Genomic DNA, 23381 nt, shown 5'->3' on the forward strand with positions numbered 1-23381 from the left:
GTCGTCTGTTTTTATGTTTATCACTTTTGTAACTGTCTCTCCTCAGAGTTTTTGCTCAAGCAGCACAGGGCCAGATGTGTCTTGCGGCCTGCCGGATACCCTGGGCAGGGAAACATCCGACTCCATATTTGGCTCTGGTGCTGAACAGAGAGGGGAGAAGGCCCAGGGGCCCATGCTGAACCGAGGCCACTGAACCCAAAATTATGGTCTGATTTTGGGCAAATTATACAGTCTTTTTACCATGAGATTCCTCATCTGTCCATGAAAATAACTGTCCATGGCACATAGAGTTACAAGGATTAAAGGAAATCACCAAATTCATAACCTAGCCAAGGGGCTACAAGTGCATCCTCAACAGACAAACGCTGCCTTTACGGCTCTGACACATGCTAAGCGGGGCGGCCCCACACAGTGAACGCTGCTAACTGTCAGTGAGTTAAGTGCTTCATGTGTGCTATAATACTCTTTAGATCTTACAACAATCCCAGGAAGAAACGAATATTTTCATGCCCATTTCACAGATTCACCAACAGGTTAAGAGAGTTTGCATTCTATTCCAAGGCCCTGTGGTGAAGAAATGGCGATTTAAACCGGAATTTGGGCCCAGGCCTTGGCTCCATCTCTCTCCCATCCACCTGACCACTTGCCTATGAATTCCACCTGTCCAATATACAAGTTTGCAGCCAGCCAGCTCTTAAATGCAATGTGTGCCACCGTTTGTCAATGTTGGTTAAATATCATAAACTGTTCTCAGAAACCACTACAGTAAAGAAAGCTGGACTTAAGGAATTCTGCATTGCGTTCTCCTGTAATGTGCAGAAACCCTTCCCTACACCTCCAAATCCAAGTGTATGCTTCCTCCATGTTTATGTTTGCACACGGCTTATTAAAGCAGAAGGTACCTGCAGTAATTCCATCTCGGTTGCTTTCCAAGGTTGCAGATTATCCATAATCAGTCTGTGAACGAAAATACTACAATGTGAATGAGAATACTGCAACCATGACAGTAAACAAAGAATACTGAAACCAAGTCATTAAAGGCTGCCACCACCCCCCAGCTAGGACAGGCCTGCAGCCCAGCTGCTACAGCAACTCACAATGGTGTCATCTGAGCAGACTCAGAATAAGAAAGGACAGGCTACTGGCCCGAGATAGCTAGGTGCTTGTCTAAAAAATGAATTCAGTGAGTCCAAATATTTGCTTCCTCTCATACATACAAAAGTACTAAATCCTTGAACTTGAGATACCTGGCTTTCTTTAGATAACAAGCAATCTTTTATTGTTCCAACAACCTGGTCTTTGTTGTAAAGCTCCTATATATCCTAGCTCTTCCTCAACCTCTTGGGAACAGTCCCTCATAGAGTTCTGTGTGACTGTCCGCTTAGCTCGAGTCCTCCCGCCAAATAAAACATAACTCTTAACTTTTAGACTGCACATGTATTTCAGTCAACAGTTTTGGACACCATGAAGCACCACAGCAGATTTCTCTCCACCTGAACTCTCCGAGTAACCGGAGCCTTGGTACCAGCAGTGGCCCTTTGTGCCCATCCGCCTCCTCGGGGAGTCCAGATGAATTTGGGTGAGTCTCTCCTGGTTCTCGGATCTCACATATTGGTTGATGATCCTAAGTTTTATCTGGCGGTGTATCCAGGTACGTGGCCCTCCAGTTGAAAGAAACTGAGGTGAATTACCCACCCAGTGGAGACATACTGGGTGGGGCCTGGTTGAAAGGTAATAGGAAATACCCACCTTGAGGATATGTCCAAAGGGGGGCTGGTGGAAACATATGAGGAAAATATTCACCCAGTGGAGACATCCCGAGTGAGTCCAAGTTGAAAGACACTGGGTTCAGGACTGAGTGGTTAGGTAAGAGTCTGGTCTAATATTTTCCTCAATTTGGTTACCTCCATTGAATTTTTCAGGATAAAAGTAAAACTCTTATGAGGAAACTTTCAACTCCAAAATTCGGAACATCCTCCTGGCTGGTGACAGCTTTCTCGGGTGACAGAGAGTCTTCCAGGATTGGTAGAGACAAAGGCTTCATGCCACAGAGTTGTCCCTGTGGGAAATCTTACTAGCAAATTTATTTTGAGAACCCGACCTTACAATGGGGAATAGAACTTTCAAAAAAAAATAAAGAACAGAAACGAAAAGAAAAGAAAAAGAAAGGACAGATTGCCAGTCTCCAACTATTACCCCAGCCAGGTTTATGTACATCCAAAACTTACAACATTAATTGGGAATAAGGAAAAAAAAAACTTACTCTGAAAATAACTAACCAGGACTGATAAAAGCATTTTTTGGAATTCTGAACTTATAAAAACAAAATCCCCTTTAGGGGGAACTTGGATTTCTCTTCCCGTGTCCTTGAAATGTAAATGTTTTATCTTTCTCTGTGTGTTTTAAGTGTGTGTATGTATGTATATGTATGTTTAGTTTATTTTTTAAAGGAAACCTTGGACTCCGCCATACAAAAGTTTCAAGTATTGTGTACATATGGTGGCCATGCAAATAAATTGGGATTCTAAGCAATTCTTTGATTGTACCAATTTTCAGATATTTTGTCATCTTAAACTTTGTTGCATCAGCTTGGACCACAAAGTCTTTTAGCTTTTGGAGAGTAAACCTTTGAATTTCATTTAGGCAACACCCCGACTCTCATGTGGAAGGGCCTCTTCATCTTATTGGTTTAAAATCACTATATATATATATATATATTTGTATATAATTTGATGGCCATATGATGGATTTTTTAATTTGGAAAAACTTTTTAATTGGTGAAAGTTTAAAGAGATCTCATTATAAACAGCTGTATTATTGGTATCTATTAAAATCAAGTTTAAATGTAGAAAAATATATCTAATGGTTAACCTAAGAACTTAGTTAAAAAAATAAAACTGGTTTGAAAAGCTACATTTGTGTTTTTCCTTCCCGATAAATATTTCTAGATATGCTAATAAAAATTTAGGATAATTAATGTTAATTATGTTGAATAACTGGAAAAATGATTGTAAAAATGTCGAAAAAAAATAAGTGGCTTATCCCAAAAGGATAAATATTTTTATATGGTTATTTTGAATCAAATAAATAAAATGAACATTTTTGGATTTACAAACAAGGTTTTGATACTACACAACGTAAAGTTAAAAAAAAAGGGCCAAAGAGATCACCTACTCCCCCCCAAGATTAAAGTTCAAACAAGTCCATTTTATTTACCACAGTTTAAAATATATGTATATATAGACTGAAATACTTGATCAATAATTGGGATAACAGACCAATTAATGAAATTAAAAACTGAGAAGTGCCTAAGCTCTTTGGCTGAAACTTGGGCATCCTAGAGACTTCTATAAAATTATATACAATGCACAAAAAAAAAAAAAAAGGTTTCTTGCACTCCTTCTAGAAATAAGAATTATTGATTAAACATAATAAATATAAAAATTAAAGGTATAAGATTTAATAAAATTGAGATAAAAGTTTGTGAAATTGGTATATTTAAATGGTCTTTATACAAAACTTTTGCTTATGTTGTGGGATACATATGTTTCAGAGGAAAAACGCTTCCCCTTCTTGGTATTATAAGGCTGGGCACATATCTGTCCCTCTGAAAATATTAATTGAACAAATTAAAATAAACCAATATAGTTACATAAGCCTTCCAATATAATGTAAAACTAAAAACTAATTTGAGTGGCTAATAAAAAAATACAGGTTTACCCTGGGTTTAACTTATAACACAAGGAAAAGGGACCTTACTAAATGCATTATGCAAGTTTTGGAAGACATAATTAAGTAAACCTTAAAGTTTTAAAACATGGAATTCTTTGTTTACAGCTCTTCTCACTGATACAAAAATGCCAATTAAGGAGGTAAAATTGGGTCTGGGTGACAGAGCAGTTCTCTGGGGACATGGAAGAGAGTGTCTTTGTCTTGAAGATCAGAAATATAAATACAACAAACAGTGACCTAGGACTGAGCTTAACTAGCTCAACGAAATAAAACTTGAGGCCAAGAAATTTTTGGCATTTTAGAACTCAGAACTCTGACGGGTCCTTCAGACTTTGTGAAGAAATCTTAACTGTCTGTTTCATAAATAGTAAGCCTTAGTGATTTGAGCAAGCAAATTCAGCTTACTCCAACTATTATTATACCTATCTTATAAGTAAGTTTTAAAGTGAAGCTATGAGATCTCTAGCTTTTGTCTGATTATAAGCCTGTGTACACATTATAGAAGTGAGATATTTCTACTGCTAAAGAAAAAAAAATCAAAGTCAAAGAGCTCTGCTTAATTGACATAAAAATATAAGAGCTTAAACATTAAGAATTTTTATAATAAAAACTGAACAAATTGACTTTCAGCGTCATGTGAATTGGAAAATATTCAATATTAAGATAATATTTGATATTGTTTAGTTTAAGTATGTTCTAATTAATATAGACATCTTTAAAGTCATCAATATTATGTATAATACCTTTACTGTACCTAGGTTTAATGAAAGTCAAATAAGATCCTGTTATATCTGTTGCAGATTTGTTAAAAAAAATAAAAGTAATGTGCTGTGGTAACATTTTAAGTAAATTAAATGCAAATGAGATGAGAGCTTTGGGTAAATATTTAAAATATATTTTTAAAATGTATGCTTAAGATAATCTCTAAATGTTTGGTATCTTTAGATTCTAGTGTTGTGCTAAATTAAGTTAAATTACAAGATTTTATTAAATAGCTATGCCATTTTCAGATAAAATAACATTGAAATACGAATTACTTAACATTTAACTTCCTCTTACAGTGAAACTAAAGGTGTATAGAAATATTAATATATGATTGGTGCCACACGGAAATAGTCTCTATTAGTAAGGGAATGATCTCAGTATCTTAGGAAAGTAATATAAATATGTAAAGGAAGATATAAGAATGGAATTATATTTTGTTAATGAAAAATAGTGACTTTCTCCTGAACCTGGTTACTTCTGAATGGAAGAAAAATAAGGGACACACTAATATAACTATAGAAAGCTGTGGAAGGCTTGTGGAAAAGGAACCCCGAGGAAAGAGTTTTGTACATGGTCAGAATTGGCTAAGTTTAGAAACAAATTGGGCAACGTAAATGAATCTTAGAAGTAAGCTGGTACAAGATTAGAATTGTTTTTCTCTCTGTTAAGAGGAAAAAATTTTCTTAAAATGTTAATCCACCTTCAGTAACAGATTGTAAAACTTCTTATACCACTTAGCTGATCTGTTCTGCCTTTACATTTGACGTATTTTCTTGTTAATGAATTAGTACTACTTTACAGTGATCTATATGTTTATCTGACCAAGTGTTCTGAAATCTTTCAAAAAGCTCCCCAAATATAAAATTCTAATTAATTAAATAAAAATTAATTTAATTAATTAAAATTCTTTTAATCTCCAGTTAAGTTTGGGATGCTACAGAAGGCCCCTGAAATATCCCAAAGAGAGATTTTAAACTATAAATTTTCATTTGGCATTTTAAATAACATGGAATTGTCAAATGAATCATAAAACTTCTAAGGTTATATTGAATGAGACAATATTATTAATATAGATATTGTAGAAATTATATGGACTCCCTAAAATTCTGGTATATCTGAAATGTTACCAGTGATAATTATGGGTATAGTGAACATGTTTCTTTATTGATTATAGTGTAATGGTGTTTAACCATGCTTTTAAATCTTTTGTCATTTATAGACAGTTAATTGTTTTCTTCTGATGGTTTTGCAAAATGCTTTCTCTTCAAGGAGATTTACTGATTTCTAATAAATTTCACACTATAGCAGTGAACTAAACTGGGTAAGACATTTTAAAGTTCTAATGAAAACTCTCATTAAAAGAATTAGTTACATGGGACTGATTAACCTGTTGAATATGGTTATAATTTTTGATATTGTTTGAAATACTACTGGATTTTAACCTGTTTCCCAGACATAAAGAATCTCTTCTCCTTAAGCTAGTTACGGTTCACAGCAATTTGATAAATTATACCTATGTAATCACACTTGGAACAGTTATCTTTTCTCTCTATCTGATCCCTCAAGAGACTAAAACACTTAGGTCCCCAGTGGCTTTATCAAATTAGGGAGATCATCTCCTAACAGATATAGGAGTATAAAGGTATTTTAAGGATTTTAAAGAGAAAAGAATTTACCTAAATCTGTAAGGCAGAAACCCATGAAAAGCCTTGACGTGGCTTTCTTGGCCTTAGCAAACCTTAACATTCTACCCTGAGACTCCGTATTAAAACTTCCAACACAGCCAATTTAAAAAAGCCTATATGATCAAATAATCAGACTTAACTTGGAAAAACTTAATCTTGATTTGGCTATATTTGAGAAAACTGAGGGTAACTTAAGAGAGAAAAAAATTATATTTTAGTGGATATTAAATTCTAGTTTTGTTAATTGAGGTCCATATTTACTAAGACACTTCCCAGATCATTCCTTGCTGTTATGTCACATTACTGTACAGTTTAATTGAATTATGAAAAGGATACTCTAGGTTTGTTCTGAAGCTCAGTAATCTATCCTTGGGTAAAGTTCCAATGCCTCATGACCTGCAGCCAGGGGATTATACATACTGCAACAGGCATGACTTAAAGAACTGTCTCCAACCTGAATGGAAGGACCCTTTTTCAGGTACTCTTAACTAGACCATACAAACCAAAGCTGAAGGAAACGGAGTCTCGGATTCATTTCCTATCAGAAACATCCCCTGCAGTGCACTGGCCTATCGAGCGCTGCTCACCTTAAAACAATGCCCAAATGGAGAAAAAGCTACCAGACCAGGATGAGAAGAAGACGTCATCTGAGCTAGACAGCTGACCCAAGACACCGGACCAGGACTGTATACCAACTACTTTGATAATTTATCCAACCTTTGATTATGAACTACTCCACTTGTTAAGTTTATGATAAATTACCTATGTCTAGTACTTCTGTGTTACCTTAGTGGGTTTCCCTACTCCAAGGCTCTAACTAGATAGCCCTCAGAAACGTTATTCTAAAAAGAAATTATAGTTCTGTTTAGGCCACTGTTGATCTTACAAAGTGGGAGATTTCACCTGGCCAATTAATACCTGCTCTGACCCTGACCATAAATATGAACTTTCTCATAGGATCAAACTCAGAAACACAAGCAAAATTTTAACCCAAAAATACAACTTCTCGACTATTAAATTCTTACTCGTGACTTTATTAACATTACTAGCTGTATTATTTATATTCTGTCTATTTTATAAAATTGTTGTCTGTTACATTTCCCAATGTGTAACTAGGCCCACAAGATTGATGATGGCTAAACATCTTGAAGAAACAGATGAAATTTATAACCCTGAATAAAATAAATATAATAGTGTGATTCTAGGTATGGAAATGAGCAAAGAAGGGTTAACACTTTCTGGATCATAATAGACTAGTAAGACAGGTGATCCAGATAACTTTTAGTATCAACAGGGCCTGATAAAAAAACTAACACCTTGAGTGGCAACTCAGAAGATTCTTCACCTGAACTAGGAATGAGCCATCCTAGCACCGTGGGACAAAATTGGTCATGAAATGTCTCTCAAAATATTGGTCGAATTTAGGACCAAACGGGAGCACTGTGAATGAAAATACCACAATGTGCATGAAAATACTGCATCCATGACAGTAAACAAAGAATGCTGAATCCAAGTCATCAGCGGCTGCTGCCAACCCCCAGCGAGTACATGCCTGCAGCCCGGCCTGTCAGCCACTCACAGTGGTGCCATCTGAGCAGACTCAGAGTAAGAAAGGACAGGATACTGGCCCTAGATAGCCAGGTGCTTGCCAAAAGAATGAATTCAATGACCCAGATGTTTGCTTCTCACCATACATAGAAAAGCAGTAAATACTTGAACTTGAGATATCTGGTTTTCTTTAGATAACAAGCAATATTTTATTGTTCCAATTACCTGGTCCTTGTTGTATGCTTCTATATATCCTAGCTCCTCCCCTACCTCTTGGGAGCAGTCCCTCAGAGTGATCTGAGAGGCTGTCATCCCGGCTCGAGTCCTCCAGCCAAATAAAAAAAGCCCTTAACATTTAGGCTGAACGTTTATTTCAATGACGTTCCAGAATAGACACAACTCATCAATTCTGTAATGGAACACACTGAATCAGGAACCAAAAGCGTGTTTTAGTCCGGAAAATCTCCAGGTTCCTATTTCTTCCTGTCATTATACAATCCCTCCAGAACTCATTAATTTGCTGTCTGCTCCTCTGGCAACCAAACTCATAGAAGACTCAACTCAGCAGAGCGCCCTGCTGGGGAGAACACCCCACAGAAGCACTGCAGGCTGCCTGCCCTCCTGCACGCTCTGCTCACCCTTGGTGTCCACCGTGGAGACCAGGCCAACAGAGCTGTTCCTAACAGCTACAAAGTCAGACACGTTAAATAAATCATTTTATTTTATATGATATTTTACGTATATACACATCTCTGAAAACAGCTTTGCAGAAGCTCAAATCTTCAACATCAATCCCCAAAGGCAAATCCGTTCCCCAAGGGGAAACAAGACTTAAGACGACGCTAAGGCCTCCAAAGTCCTCTCAAGGACCGTCAACCAAACTGCCTGCAGGTCTGCAGCTGCAGGCGGTTACATGTCTGCTTTTAAAGCAACCCCTTCCTGCCCTCGGGTATTACAATGTCCCTCTAAGCCCTCCCGTCTCAGGGTAAAAGCAGCCGTTGCAGAACCTTGCAGGGAAGCACTGACAGGACTGGACAAAGAGGATCAGAGCTAAGCTAATACTTCTGATGACACGACCTTGTCACTGTGTCACTTTACAGATGAATATATATAGAGAGAGATGTGGGGTGATATTGCTCAAAGTCACACAGCTAATAAGTGGCAAAGTCTATAACTCTGTTCTTCCCTTTGGCGTGACACCCCAGCTGGGACGCCCACAGGGTTCTCTCATGCCTGCCTGAACAGTCCTCTCCTGTCACTCATAACCCACCACAGGGTCTGACCCTAGCCTGCCTTTTCAGCATCTATTCCCTCCAGTCTCTCAGGAACAAGGCCGTTTGGGCCACTGTATGACTTCCGGCTCCCGGAAACCTCATTGCTCAGGCTGGTCTTGCCTGTGCATCCGGCCCGCTGCTCAGAGGCTCTTCCTCCCCTGCAGGTGTAGGTTTCCAATCTCCGCAGGGACACCCCCTCAGGGGAGCCCTCTTCTCGCTCTCAGCACGACAGGTGTCCCAGGCCACATCCCGAGCTGCCCCATTAGGACAGTGTGCGCCCAGATCTGTTAATCAGACCAGCAGCATCAGAGCCAGGGATTATGCCCGGGCCACCCTGCAAAACTACTGCCCGCCTCACAGCCCCCAGCCAGCAGGTCACCTGGAAGTCACAGCAAGTGCCCCACCCAATCCAGAAGCCTCTTCATTTGCCAGCATCGCTGATGACTGGTTTCCAAACTTTGGTCAGTTTCGCACAAAACAGCACCTTCAACTGTGAAGCAGAGGGTTTCGCTTCTGCTCCCCATCCTTACTGGTTATGTCAAGGAAAACAAAGAGGCCTTTTCTCAACACTTTTATAAAGACACCCTCCCACCCACAATACTCATATGCTCAAGAGCTTTGGATCCACGTGATTTTTTTTCTCTTATGATAAGCGGCTCAAAACACTGCAGGATTCCTTCTATTTAGATGGTATTTGTACTCAGTTTATCGGCTTTAATCTGTTTTTGTCTCTCTTTTCAATATCCCTAGCAGTTGCCACCTCTTAATCCCTTCAGCAGCCTCCCTCCCAACATCTACTCTAGGAAATCAGCTGTGATGAAGGGCCCTGGGGCAGTCACAGACGATGCAACTAAGGCAAAGAGAGGGTCCATAATTTGCCCGAGAAGATCAGCTTCAACCCCCAACAATGTGTGTCACGTCCCTGTGTTTAACTCTTATGCTAAGCAAGATAACTTTTCGTAGATTATGGTTATAAACAGATGAGGTATAAAAATACATACAAGGACACATATCTACTCTAAGATGCTCACTAACTCCACTATTTTGTTTCTACTTATTTCTATTAAAAAATATTAAGAGCCTCTGCAGTCAGTATAGCAAAATGTTACTGGGCTTTAAATCCAGAATATAGAGGTGTTAATTGTGTCCTTACTCATACTTATTTGTATGTTCACAAGACAGAATTATTTGAAAGTCCCTCTCACCTCCCCCTATTCACTACTGGCTCTCACCTGAGCTCCCAGACCACACATCTAACAACCTTTCACTTTACCCACAGCTGAACTCATCAGTTTTCCGCAGAACTCCCTCTGCAGCTTTCCCTCCTCAGAGCACAGAAGGACCATCATTTAACTCATTAATCCACCCAGAAACCTGGGCCTTACTCCATCCTGCATTCACAGACAGCCTTCATCCTTTCCTTTTTGCCATCTAAACATGCCTTCAATATGTTCGCTTTTAAACACTGACCGTCCCACCGCTCAAGTGGAAGCCACCAACACTGCCCACCTGGACTCATGAGTCTCCTAAGTGGCCCCACAGCCGCTCTCCCTTACTTGAGACAAATGGGACTGTGTCACTCCCGCGCTTTTTGGACTCTTTTCAGACCCACTCTTCTTAGAAGAAACTCCAAGTTCTTCACCAGGTGAAAGTCTTTGCCATGAAATTGTCACCTCAGGGAGGGCAGGACCCGCCCTCTCCCCTCGGCCCCGCCCTCTGGCAGAGCATCAGCTTGGGAGGACCTGCTGAGCTACACCAGCCTGTATTCTAAACCTGGTCTGAGTTCTTAGCAAACTGCTTCACTTATCCATACAATTCCAAGGTAAATTAGAAAGATTTTAGATGTTGAGCTAGACTATTGATTTTGGGATTTTGCACTAGCAACCTGCAAGGACATATTCTAAAGATTCTGTCTTCTTAAAACCACACCCAGGTTAAAGGAGTATTTGTGGAATGTCTTCGGAGGAAAAGGGACTGTACTTTTACAGGCTTTATGTTTTATAACATGAACAACCCGGACAGGGTCACAAATGGAACCGCCTCACAAGTGACAGAAGACAGGTGAGAGGCACAAAGCAACAGGTCGCAAAGTTGATTCTCCAGCCCCCCCAAAAAATTCCTGAAACAACCAAAAATTCTGAATTTTAAAAGTAAAAGAGTATCATATAGAGAAATGAAATAAATAATGCTCTTCATCAGGGTTTCAAGATCTCACTCCAGAGTTTTTAGCAGGCCATACTGAATCCTAGCACAGAAAAATCAAATGGACTTGTAGTGAGAAAGTTCCAGGAAAACTGCAGTAATTCCTCCACTTGTGTAAAGACATACACTCACCTGCTGAAGGTGAATGTAGACCGCATTCTGGATAAATTCTGAAGCTTCCAGTCTCCGCTTCTGGATGCCAAGGACATGGACAGCTTGGAAGCATGCTTCTAACTCAGTCACCGGCATTTTTACACTGCAGGGGAAACAGAGGCACCCAGTCAAGGGCAGAGATGTTCCTGTCGTGTCTCACAGGCCGTGCCTCGGGGATTCAGTGCCCTGCAGCAGCCCGGCCCCAGGCAAGGACCAGCAGCGTTTTCCACCCAAGCAGGAGGGGCACTGTGCTTGAGAAAGCCCTTCTCCGATGGGGGCAAGAGGGGCTGGTGGGGTTGAGTGAACCTATAAATGCCCACAGAAATATGCCTGCATTCATTCAAGTGATGCAAACAACTGTAGCAGGCTATTTAACAAAATTTCAACTGTCAGTGGAAATTTTGCCATTCCTTTCCGCATGTCCACTGCACTCTGAGACAGGCTTAGGCTCTCTTACACCTGCAGCTCTGTGCAATAGTTGTGAAGTCATTTTACTTTACAGATACCACGGTTCTGCCCAGGGTGATATCCAGCCCAGAGAGGTGGCCCAGGCCAATTTAAAGCTATGTGGCTTGGGCGCGAGGACAATTACAGGAGCTGGTTCCGGAGCCAGGCCCCTCCCCACCTCTGCTCCCCTCTCTCCTGAGGCCCCGCTGCCAAGCACTCAGGCTCCATGAACTTATGTCCTACTCTTCTACTCTACTCCAAACCCTTTTCCTTTTCTTTTTTTCCCTAATTATTCCCAGCTGGAGTGATTTTTCAATCTCAATATCTGAAAAAATTTCCTGCAGCCGAAAAAGAGGTCTCCAGAGGTCAATGCCCATATGCTGGTTCCTGAAGAGAGCCCCTGGCTACGGGGACCCTCACCAACACTCACGGGGCATCAGAGATATTGCAGGGTCGGCCACCCCCAACAAGAGTTTGCTGTCACCCCAATGCCTGCACAGCACCCCTGCTCACAAAATATAGTTGGTCCACTTATCGGTTATTAAGAAGCAAAAATACAAAATTGCTCATGTTTCTTACTAAAATTATCTATGAAGCTGGAGAGGGAATTGTAATAAAATATAACTGTTTTTACCCTATGTTAGATCTGTTCCTTTGGGTTTAAACCTGTGCCCTGTTTCCTAGGCTCAGACTTGGTAGCTCTGCACCATTTGAAAAAGAAAGTTGCCTTTAGCCTGAAATCTACAGGAAAGCCTATTCTCCTGGCCCTGATCTTTAAAAATGTTAGCTCATCTGCACTTCTGTAGAGATGGCAAGTTGCATACTAGAGAATAGCCTTTGTTTTTTTGGAGGTTTTACAGGGGTACCATGATTTGATCCACATGGACAGCTGCAAGAACAGCGGATTCAAAGGACAAACAATTCATAAAGCAAGAAGTATGCAACAACCAACCACAACCCCGCCCCTTTTTAGTATAAAAGGAGACTGAATTCTTACTTGGGGAAGATAGTTCTCCAGGACATCAGTGTGCCGTCTTCTGGGTCTGCCAGTGTTGCAAGTGAAGTCACTATTCCTTGCTCCAACACCTCATCTCCTGGTTTATTGGCCTGTCATGCGGCTAGCAGAACGAGTTTGGACTCGGTAACAAAATGACTGCATTGGAGGTAGTATGTCTCCAATGTTTCCTTGTTTCCAATATGTAACATGCACATCATTTATGATCTAGTGCAAATAATTCATCAAAGACAACCACAAAAAGAAACTATACTCACCTAGCTATCAACATTGAAGTCACAACCTGTCAATTTTATATGCTGTTGAACAACACAATGGAAAAACTTAACATAGGGAGTTGATTCCACGGAAATAAAATTATTTCTACTCCTTCAATACTTTTTCTTTTCTTTTCTATTTTATTTTGTTTTGCTTATTGAAAGGAAAATAAAAGTCAAGTCATTTTATTTCACATATTTTTGTTATAGCTACATTCTTTAAATACTACAAAGAGATTTAAATTGCAAAAAAATTGTTCATATATTAGTATAAAGATATATACACAATCAATGGGGATTAGGAAAGGAATGGACATTTACTAAAAATCCACTGCAATCCTGTCTTTTACAAGCATATCCTGGAATATAAGCTGTATGATCCAGGGGCCCCACCCCCATTCTCACTGTTGTGTCCCTTAGTAATCAACTACTAAGGCACCAGCATAGAATCATGTGATCAGTATTTTAGGAATAAATTAGGGAATTAGCTCATTCAATTCTAAAACAAAAACCCTAAAATAAATACTGAACTTATTTACAGATAAAGAAAATTGGAACCAAAAAAGTAGTTATTTCCCCAAGGTCACAAAGCTAATAACTGATAAAGACAAGATTTGAACTCATCTGCCTGATTCTAAAAACTAAGGTGGAAATCCCATTTGACTGGGGAGGGTCCAGCAGCACAGCCTATCACCCTATCTTTGTTCAGATCTAGCCTTAGACAGCCTGAGACAGCACCCCATTCCTATTGAACTTGAGGGCAAATGATAACAATAAGGATTTTATATCCAGTAGTTTGTTAGATCTCATTTATATAAAGTGTCAGCAGGTCAGCAGAAAAACTCTGGAAAATATGAGTGGGTCCAGAGCTTTCTGCTGATTAGTAACTCAGTCTCTCAGGACATAGTGACCTTCCCATGAGAGGCCTCATGGACATAAACTAAAGGCAGCTGAGCAATGAAAACTAACAAGAACCTGGAACTCAAGCAAGAAGGTTCCCTGCCATCCCCCACCCAGTTGCCTCTTCACCCGCGTGGACACGATGGCAGGAGACCCAGGTTCTTGTCCAAGGTACATCATCATGGATTCTCATCCATAAAAATTTATGACTCTATGCTGTCTTATGTCCATTAAAACTCAAATATGATAACACCAATATCTCAGCAGACTATCTATGTCTCCACTTCCTGTCTTCTAATAGGAGAATAGTTTTATGGACAAAAAGCAGAAATCCAATTTAAAAAACCATGCACGAAGCCAGGTGAAATTCTGCTTAAGAGACTGCTCTCACGCTCAGTAAATGAAAACTCAGTAAAAGTGATGCTTCTCCCTCAGCAAATGGGAGGTAGCCTGATGTGTGTGTGTGTGTGCACGTGTGTGTGTGTAAATCAAATACAATGAATTCTGGGATGTGTACAGTTTTTTTTAAGTCACTGTCATTTCATGGGAATGAGCCAACATTTAAATAATTTGAATCTAGTGTTCTGAGAGAGTCTCAGGCTCTTGGTGGAGGAGGTGAAAGGGGAGAGTGAAGGAGAAAAGAGGTACATGAAGCAAAGAAGTAAGAATACTGCCAGGGAAAGGCAAGACGTTAGTTTTGTTCTTCCTTGCACCACATACAATTTAGGGACTCGCTTTCCGCTGATGACTTATCGAGCATTGAGTTGCAGGAGAAGAGGGGACAGCTCATTGCTCACTGAGCTTGTGACTGTATGTGGCATCTTATAGACACAAATCATTTACCCTGATCAAACACTCTAGCAGCAGGCTGTAATTCTCCTGTTTTGAGAGACAACAAAGCAGGAGTTCAAACAGGTTGCATAACTTGACAAAAGTCAGAGGTCCAGTAAATTAAAGAGGATTAATTCAAACTCACATCTGAATGCAGAGTCTGATCTTCCCACTCCCAGGACTGGAAAATCCTTAACACAGGCTCCCCAGCTCCCCTGCTTTGTTCCTGGCACCAAGCATTTCCCATGGCAATGGTCACCATTTCTCACAGACACAGCGCTCTGTGCAGCAAATGACCTTGATCAGACCTTGATCATCTACCTGCCACGCCCACCAGGCTTCACCATACAGGTAGGAAAGCTGGCTTTCAAGTGCATACAAAGCCATTCCTTGTCTAACCTGGGCTCTTCTGTGGTTTCTCCAGCCTAAAGGCAGCCATGACACTGCTCACAGTTTGTACATGAGCCACACTACCTCTCTCCATCTGTCTCCCCACCTATACTACTTAGCTATGACCATTTTGAGAATCTTTGACACAAATTTTTAAAAACAAAAAAGAAAGGATTCTGGAACAACTACTTAATACTTACAATTTTAAATGACAAATTACAAAGTGAGTATTTACAAACCGAATCTTCCTTTCTAAATTTCAGTTTTAAGCATTTAAAAATATAATAGCAAAAAATTTTCACTTACAAAATTGACAAAAACAGAAACAATAATCTGGAATAAGTTAAAAAATAATGCCCATGTTCTAAATGGAGAAACTTCAGGACTGTACTGAGGGGTAAAGTAAGAGGTGAGAATGTAGAGACATAAACAAATTGCATGGAGGAAAGCAGTTTTGTAAAGATGTAAGTTCTCATCAGAATAATTCAAAACTTACTAAAAAATCCCATGACAACTCCAATCTGATTTTTTTTAACTTGAACAAAATATTTTGGAATTCTTCAGGAATAATAAAATCATAATACTAGACAAGAAAATTTGGGATGGAAGAAAAGAATCAAAAAAAATTCAGACTGCCAATTATTAAATAAATTTTTACAATATGTAAGTTATGGTGCTGGAGTAAGAAAGACAGATTGACAGAAGGGAACCATGAGCTCAAAAAGAGACTCTAGTGTATATAAGTATTTTGTAAAGGTGGGATTTCAAATCAAAGAGAAAAGTATGACTTCTATAATTGTCCTGAGACAATCTGAGAATCACCTGGAAAGAATAAATACTATTCCTCTCATAAGGACCACAAGATAAATTACAGACAGTGATGTAAATATTAAAAAGTACTAATAACAGCAAATACAACACTTTGCTCTTATTAACTCAACTTACCCTTACATTAACAAGCACTATTATCATCTCCATCTTAGAGATTAAAAAAAACCTACAGAGGAGATTTATTCCAGTATAAGAAATTATTTTTAAGAATAATGTCAAAGATAAAACCCATAAGGAATACATTTATTATCATAAGAATATTTTGAGACACTACCAAAATAAAAATCCTCCTAAACAAAATGAAAGGCAAGAAATGACAAGAAAAAGCTCTGTGATACATGTTGTTGAAGACAAGAAGTTAATGTTCATAACATACAAAGAGCTTCACAAAGCAACAAGAAGCTCCCCCACTTAAATGTGTGCAAAGGATAAAAGGAATCATTCATTTTAAAAAAGTCAAATGGCTGATGAGTGAAAAATGCTCAATACCTCACTGGTCATCAAATGCAAACTAAAACAATGAAAAAGCACTTTTGCTCATCATATTGGCAAATATTTTTAAAAGATATTCTAGCTAGTGTCCATCTGTGGGAGAAGAAACCATGAGCGACATTTTCAGAGGACGACATGTCAATGGATATGTAAACTCTGAAAAACGTACGTACACACTGACTCAACACCACTTCTACGAATCGTTTCCTTTAGGAAAAAACAAATTTAGTCCAAAAAGATGTACCCATCAGGGCATTTACACAGCACTGTTTACAATGGTGGGAAGAAAAACTGAAGTGAAATCATATCCAGCAATAGAGAATTCGTTACATAAGTAATTGTGCATCTTTTCATTCCCCTATGGAAGGAATTTCTAGAGTCACTTGAAAGGAGTCTGTGATGAATGTAAATGTCACATCCAGGGACTGAATTTCCAGAAGCCTTAACTAAAGGAATACTCATAAAAGATCACAGGAATGTCTGTACAAGAAGGATGCCAGTCAAATATCCTTTCTGACAGTGGAAAATGGAGAAAACTTAACTGTCCACCATCAAGACAATGATGCGGTAAATCACGACGAGCTGCGAGCAATGAGGGAGCCGGCGTTTTGCCGTGGTCCAGGGCCTTGTCCACAGCATTCTCTCACCAAAGGTGTGCGTGGGAAAGAGACCACACCCGCAAATCAGGAGACCCCTCCACTCTATCTGAAAGGACCGGGTGAGTCTGGAGTGGGAGGACGTCTATGATATACACCTGAGTGATTAAAGCGAGCTGCAGATAAACATATAGTATGGTCTCATTTTTAAATAAAGCATATATACACACACGTATACATGGAATTCTCATATGTGTGTATATATGTATGTCATAGGCATAAAGGTCATGAAATATATATACCAAATTTTCAACAGCTTTTAATCTTCGGAAATAAGGGGAAGGGAGGTAGGGCCTTCCTGTACCACCACAGTTCTCTTTTCAGTATTTCAGTTAAGTATACTTGGAATTTAAAAGTTTATTTAAGTCCGAAGTAAAATGGACGATGCCTCCACAAGACAGAATGCTATACTGGTCATCAAAAATCATCCCAGAGGAGATAGAATATTGTAGAAAAACATATAAAAAGCCGAATGGAAAATGGAGGTGTCCACACAGTAAACAATCACAGAGTGCTCTCTGGTTTTTTATGACAGAGGTGATACACACTGACGAAAATATACGTTAACGTGTTAATTATTATCTTTGAATAGCGGGACAAGGAAAGCCTCTTTTGCCCACTTTTTCAGACTTATTATTTTAAATGCACATTCTTTTTCATCTGAAAAAAAGCATTTTTAGGTGTGTAGTACTACGCATTGGAGAATAATACAAGAATACTTAGAGAAACAAGTAACTAGGAGACAAGGCAGCAGCATCACAAAATGTAGGACGGGCGATCCTGATTAACACCATGCAGTTACATAAGGACCCACAAATTGAGAGCACCTGCTGTAACAGGGCATGATCCCCTTCTATTTGTCAGCAGTGTCTTCAGGCCTGAGGCAGTTCTGAGCACGGCCAGTGTCAGTGCTGGTGTCTGGATTGATGCTACTGGGGGTGAGGGCACCTGCAAGCCGAGAGGAAGAACAGAAATCATCCTCTGCCTTTTCTGTCTTGTTTCTTTGTTACTTTAAAAGAGAGGCATATATAAGATAAACTGTGTATCTACCCAAATGAAATTTCAGTAATGAAATCGTTTTTAAAGACTTCACAGCTTATATTCTGCCTATAACTGTCTTTTCAACAAAGCATCATATTTATTAAATGTTAATTAACTCAGTTAATTAACTCCCTGTTGAAACATTCTAGTAAAGAACATGAAATGCAGTATGTAAAAGAACCACACCTGCAGTGACTAGCTCAGCTGTCTTGACGGCAGTGCAGTCAACCCCCACCATCTTGTGGCCCTGAGCTCCTGATGCTGGTAAGACATCACGCTGCTGCCTCAGATGGAGAGAAATGGTGAAAGCATTTCTTGAACCCTACAGCACTGACAAAACATAACTGACAAATCCCAGGCTCCTTTGAGGCTCTCATTTTCTGTTTCTGGCCAACCCCCGTCAATGAGCAGAACCACCGAATTCCTGAGCCATGGGACTCACGTGGGAAGGAGTTTTGGAGAAATTTCCAGGTATAGAATGTAACCAACTATACATAGAACTCTGAAAAAAGAAAAGATGCCATACTCTGATTTTGGAAGACACCCAAAATATTCTCCTGAGCCTTAGTAGCTGGAAAGGCTGAGCTTCTCCTAAGCCACTTATTTATTTCACAGCCAGTAAGCATCTCCCACAAACCCTGCTTCCCTGTGTCTGCTGGGAGCTTGAAGCACACTGCTGCTGTCGATCTTATAAGTCACAGGGCAGAGGCGTGTGTCTCACGCCTGCAACCCTCACACAGGCTCGCCTCCTAGCCTCACTGTCTGAACTTGGCTCCATTTTCTCACCTGTTTATTTAGTATCTGTTCTTCTGTAAGCTGCCTGAAATGCGTTTTGGAACATGTCAGAAGAATCAGTGGGTTGAGAAATGGACAGATTGAGAGGTGAGAGATGGGCAGACAGAGAGAGAGACTCCAAGAAAAGGGGAAAAAATAAAATTTCCTATGCAAAACCCTCTTCTAATCAGGGAAGGAAACCACCACGGAAAAGTGTGAAGAGGCAGGTAGCTTAGGACTGTTTCCTGGATTCCATGAAAAGTCACACCAAGAGATGAGAGGGTAGAACTTTAAATAGTAAAAGAAAAAAGTATGCATGCTTGAAAAATATATCTACAATATGTACTTTCTAAAGAATAGACTCAAATCAGCAAGGCCCAATAACACTATACTTGGGTATTTACAGAAGTGAGAATCCCATCTCCAAACCACAAGGCATCCCTTCGGAACACTGACAGTCTACATGGGGCGGTCATAAAGCCGTCACTGCAAAAGCTATGCTACCCTGCACTTATGAGGAACGAGCAGCTGTGCTCAGGCTGCCCACGCGCGTCACTTACACCCCACAGCACCTCTACGGGGGGGGACGCCTAGCGAGCCCCGTCTCTGCAGGACAGAAAATCAGTTCTGGAGAGGCTAAGCCAACCTACCAGTTCTCCATCACACAGGACTTGTCACTCCAGAGCAGGAATCGAACTCGGTCCCACGAATGTAACCATGGTACTACCGTGCTTTGTGTGCTGTTTGTGTGTATAATACATTTGTTTCTATCATGAAAGGGTATTTAATAAATGATCGGTTGTCTTGTCTATCTCATTAGCTTACAATTAATCTTTATACTGTTGAATAGTACTCTTTTCCCGTGAAGAAATGAACGGAAAGAGCGGAGGTCAGAATGAGGTGGGGCTCCATTCTTTATCTGGGATCTCATCTCATCGAAGTCCCCAAACAGGGAGAAGGAGCAAATGTTCTCTTTATCTTTTAAAGAGAGGGCTCCAGTGATGGTGACTTATTCAATTCCAAAACCAAAGCTGGGGAAAGGGCACATGCAGCAATTAGAGCAGTATCAGCTGTAGGAAGGCGAAAAGAGCTCACGGGAGGGCTCAGGGGGCAGCCTCATTTAATTTCAATCGATAAAACAATAACACACTCTAAAAATATTAGCATACAATGGATTTGCTCTTTCTTGACATCTAGCAAGTTTCCACAGCCCACATGTAACATTATCGTGAACTAGTGAAAGGAAGAGTCCACAAACAGGGAAAATCAATGCCACAGGCAGGCTGAAACCCAGGCTGGAGTTTAGGAAGGGAAAGGACATAGTTAAGGACTGAGGAAAGGCTGGGGGAAAGAATCATCACAATGACTCTCAAGCATCATCCAACAATCATATAATCATTCATTCAAGAGAGAGTTACTGAGGTCGTATTCTGTGCAAGATTGTACAGCGGGCGAAGCAAGAGCGCAGCATCCATGGTGGCAGCAAGTTGCGGGGCTCAAATACATTTCTGATCCCGGTAACTTGCACACTTGTCCTCAGTATAAAGGCAAAGATAAAAAAAGTAAAATAGTACTCTGTAAACTCAAAGCATTGTTGAAAAAAAAGTTAAGAAGACCTAAATACAAGGACAGACACTCCACACACATTCCTCTATCAAAAGACAGTGCTCTTGGAATGGCAGTGCTCCCCAGAGCGATTCGTATATTCAACGTGGTCTCGATCACAATCCCAGCGGGCTCCTCTGCAGAAACTGACTACCTGCTGCTACAATTCATTTGGAAATTCGAGGATCTCAGTAAACAAAACGTACTTGAAAAAGAACAATTTGAGAGGACTTGTAATTCTCAATTTCAAACCTTACAACTGTACCTCCAGGTGAGATTAGAGGCCATTGTGAAGTTATTACTGTGTTTATCCTTATTTACTAAATTCTCTACAATGAATATTACTGTTACAATAAGAAAAATAAAAAATAAGTTATCCTTTAAAACATGCACACAGATTCATTCATTGGGAAAACATTATTTTATCAATAAAGAGATAAACAAATATCTAGTGAAAAAGGACAACTTAAAAACAAGAGTGCATTTGCATTTTTCATAAATTGAAAACTGAAAAGCACTAAGACGTCAAGTTTCTAGGGAGACCAATGCAACATATTAATAGTTATTTTCAGAAATCCTAATATAACAATGAAAACTCAGGAAAGGGAAAATCGTGACTGACAGCCAACTGCAAACACATGGAGAGCAAAGGCCTAGAAATCACAGTTCCTTTAACTCTGCTACTAACACAATAGGAGAGAAATTCCTCACTGAGGGGACAGTGGAATCCCATGCATAAGACAGGATACACAGTACAAACTGCACTAGAATCGGGGGTGATTTTCTTAGAAGAATTCTAAAGTTACAAAATTGCTGAAAAACTATTAAAACACTGACAGAAAGATTAAAACACACAGTCATATATATTATATAGAAACATATGAAGTCTGCTCCCATGTTGCATAGAAATACAAACATATTTGTTCATTTATAGGCACTGATTACTTTATCCCAGGTAGAATATTTCAATTAAAACAAATAATCAATATTACACTCCTCTTGTCAAATCTACTTGATAAGTTACTCTGCTATGTAAACATAATGTGTCTAAGATAGATCTAAAATTAGTGAAAAAAATCTTTTTATGGTTTCTTGAACTATTCTCAAAATTCAAAGCTTAATTTTAAAACAGATCTGAGAAGTAATTCTATACTACCTTTTCCCTCATGAAATAAACAACAGTCTATTGTCAAAATTCTGTCCTTAAAATGATTCACGAGCACCGTATCCTCACAAAACTGCTGGACAGCAAGGCACTATCCAGACACTGTGACCCAACAAATGAAACACAAGGAAGACAGTGACCCTATTCTGGAGGGCTTATAGTCTGTGTCAACACTGGGGTTTTTATTTGATTGATTCGATTGGGTAGCAAAATAAAATCAGTCAAGTACTTTCTTCTTTGAGCATTCTATAAGTCATGACTCTGCTGTTAGTGTCATGAGCAGGAAAGACTTAAGCATGACTTGATTAGGTCAACTAGTAACAATCATCACTGGAGAGTGAGTAATAAAGAAGTTAACTGATAGCAATGCTTCTCCATATATGAGACCTAAAATAAATCTACACTGATATCCAAAAGTAAAATGAGCAGATGAGGTCCCCAATGAGAAAAAAATCTAACAAGAAATCAAAAAAGTAAAGACTTTTTCTTTAACGATTCCTGGAAAGAGTGGAGCATAGTGGTGAAGAGCTCAGATGCTAGGGGAAAATATGAGGGTCTGAATTCCCACAGCACTGGGAAGCTTTGACACTGATATGTCAGTGAAATTCTCTGCATCTCAGTCTCCGATGCATAGACTGGGGACAACAACAGTACCCATCTCCTAGAACGGTCTAAGAATTAAGTTATTTTAAATATACAAGTTTAAATAAAATACATCAGATATTTAATATTACCCCAAAAGCACAAGGAAAAATGAAAACAGAGATAAATTGGAGTTCATTAAAATTTAAAACTTTGCTTCAAAAGACACCATCCAGAAAGTGAAAAAACAACACTCAGGAGAAAATTTTTTCAAATCATTTATCTGATTAGGAATTTGTGTATCAAAAATAAAATTCCACAGCTCAACAATAAAAAGACAACTCAATTAAAAAATGAATAAAGGATCTGAAAATATATTTTTCAAGGAAAATATACAAATGGCCAATAAGCACAATGAAACGATGTTGAATAACATTAGCTCTAAAGGAAATCAAGTCAAAACAACTAGGAGAAACCGCTTCACACTCACTACAATAGATTATAATCAAAAAAAGATTAACAAGCATTAATGAGGACACAGAGGAAGTGGAGCTCGCAGCCCTTGCTCGTGAGAACATAACACAGCGTGGCCTCTTTGGAAAACATCCTGGCATGTCCTCAGAGAATTGAATATTTGGTTTCTGAATGATCCAGCAATTCTGCTTCCTGGGCACAGAAGTAAGAGAACTGAAAACAAATATTCACATAAAAACTCCTACAGAAATTTTCACCATTACTTTTCTCCATTACTTTTCAGAGCCAAAAAACAGAAACAACCCAAATGTCTATCACGTGATGAATGGGTAAACAGAGGGGCCCAGCCATACAGTGGAATATTATTCAGCAATAGCAAAGCATAGAGTACTGACCCAGGGCCACAACGTGGACAAATATTGAAAACGTTACTCAGTGTGAAAGAAGTCAGTCAAAATAGACGGTTCCACTTACATGAAGTGACTCGATTTGCATGAAATGTTCAGCACACGCAAATCCACAGAGACAGAAGAGTGGCTCCCTGGGGCTTGGGGAGAATGGG

General features: G+C 39.4%; 2 protein-coding genes across 2 annotated transcripts in view; both read right to left on the reverse strand.

Moving 5' to 3' along the window:
* LOC140701210 (uncharacterized) overlaps positions 1-13096 on the reverse strand; it is a 31380-nt gene extending 18284 nt beyond the window's left edge. The window contains exons 1-2 of the mRNA XM_072976656.1: positions 12804-13096; positions 11339-11462 (exon numbers count right to left, since the gene is read on the reverse strand). Of these exons, the coding sequence (XP_072832757.1) occupies positions 11339-11462; positions 12804-12829 (150 nt within the window). The 5' untranslated portion in view covers positions 12830-13096. The remainder of the gene's footprint in view (positions 1-11338; positions 11463-12803) is intronic.
* Positions 1-23381, reverse strand: part of LOC140701208 (uncharacterized) — a 541330-nt gene that overhangs the window by 42784 nt on the left and 475165 nt on the right. The window lies entirely within an intron of this gene.

The sequence above is a fragment of the Vicugna pacos genome, chromosome 14, assembly GCF_048564905.1.
Source record: "Vicugna pacos chromosome 14, VicPac4, whole genome shotgun sequence".
NCBI lineage: Eukaryota > Metazoa > Chordata > Mammalia > Artiodactyla > Camelidae > Vicugna > Vicugna pacos.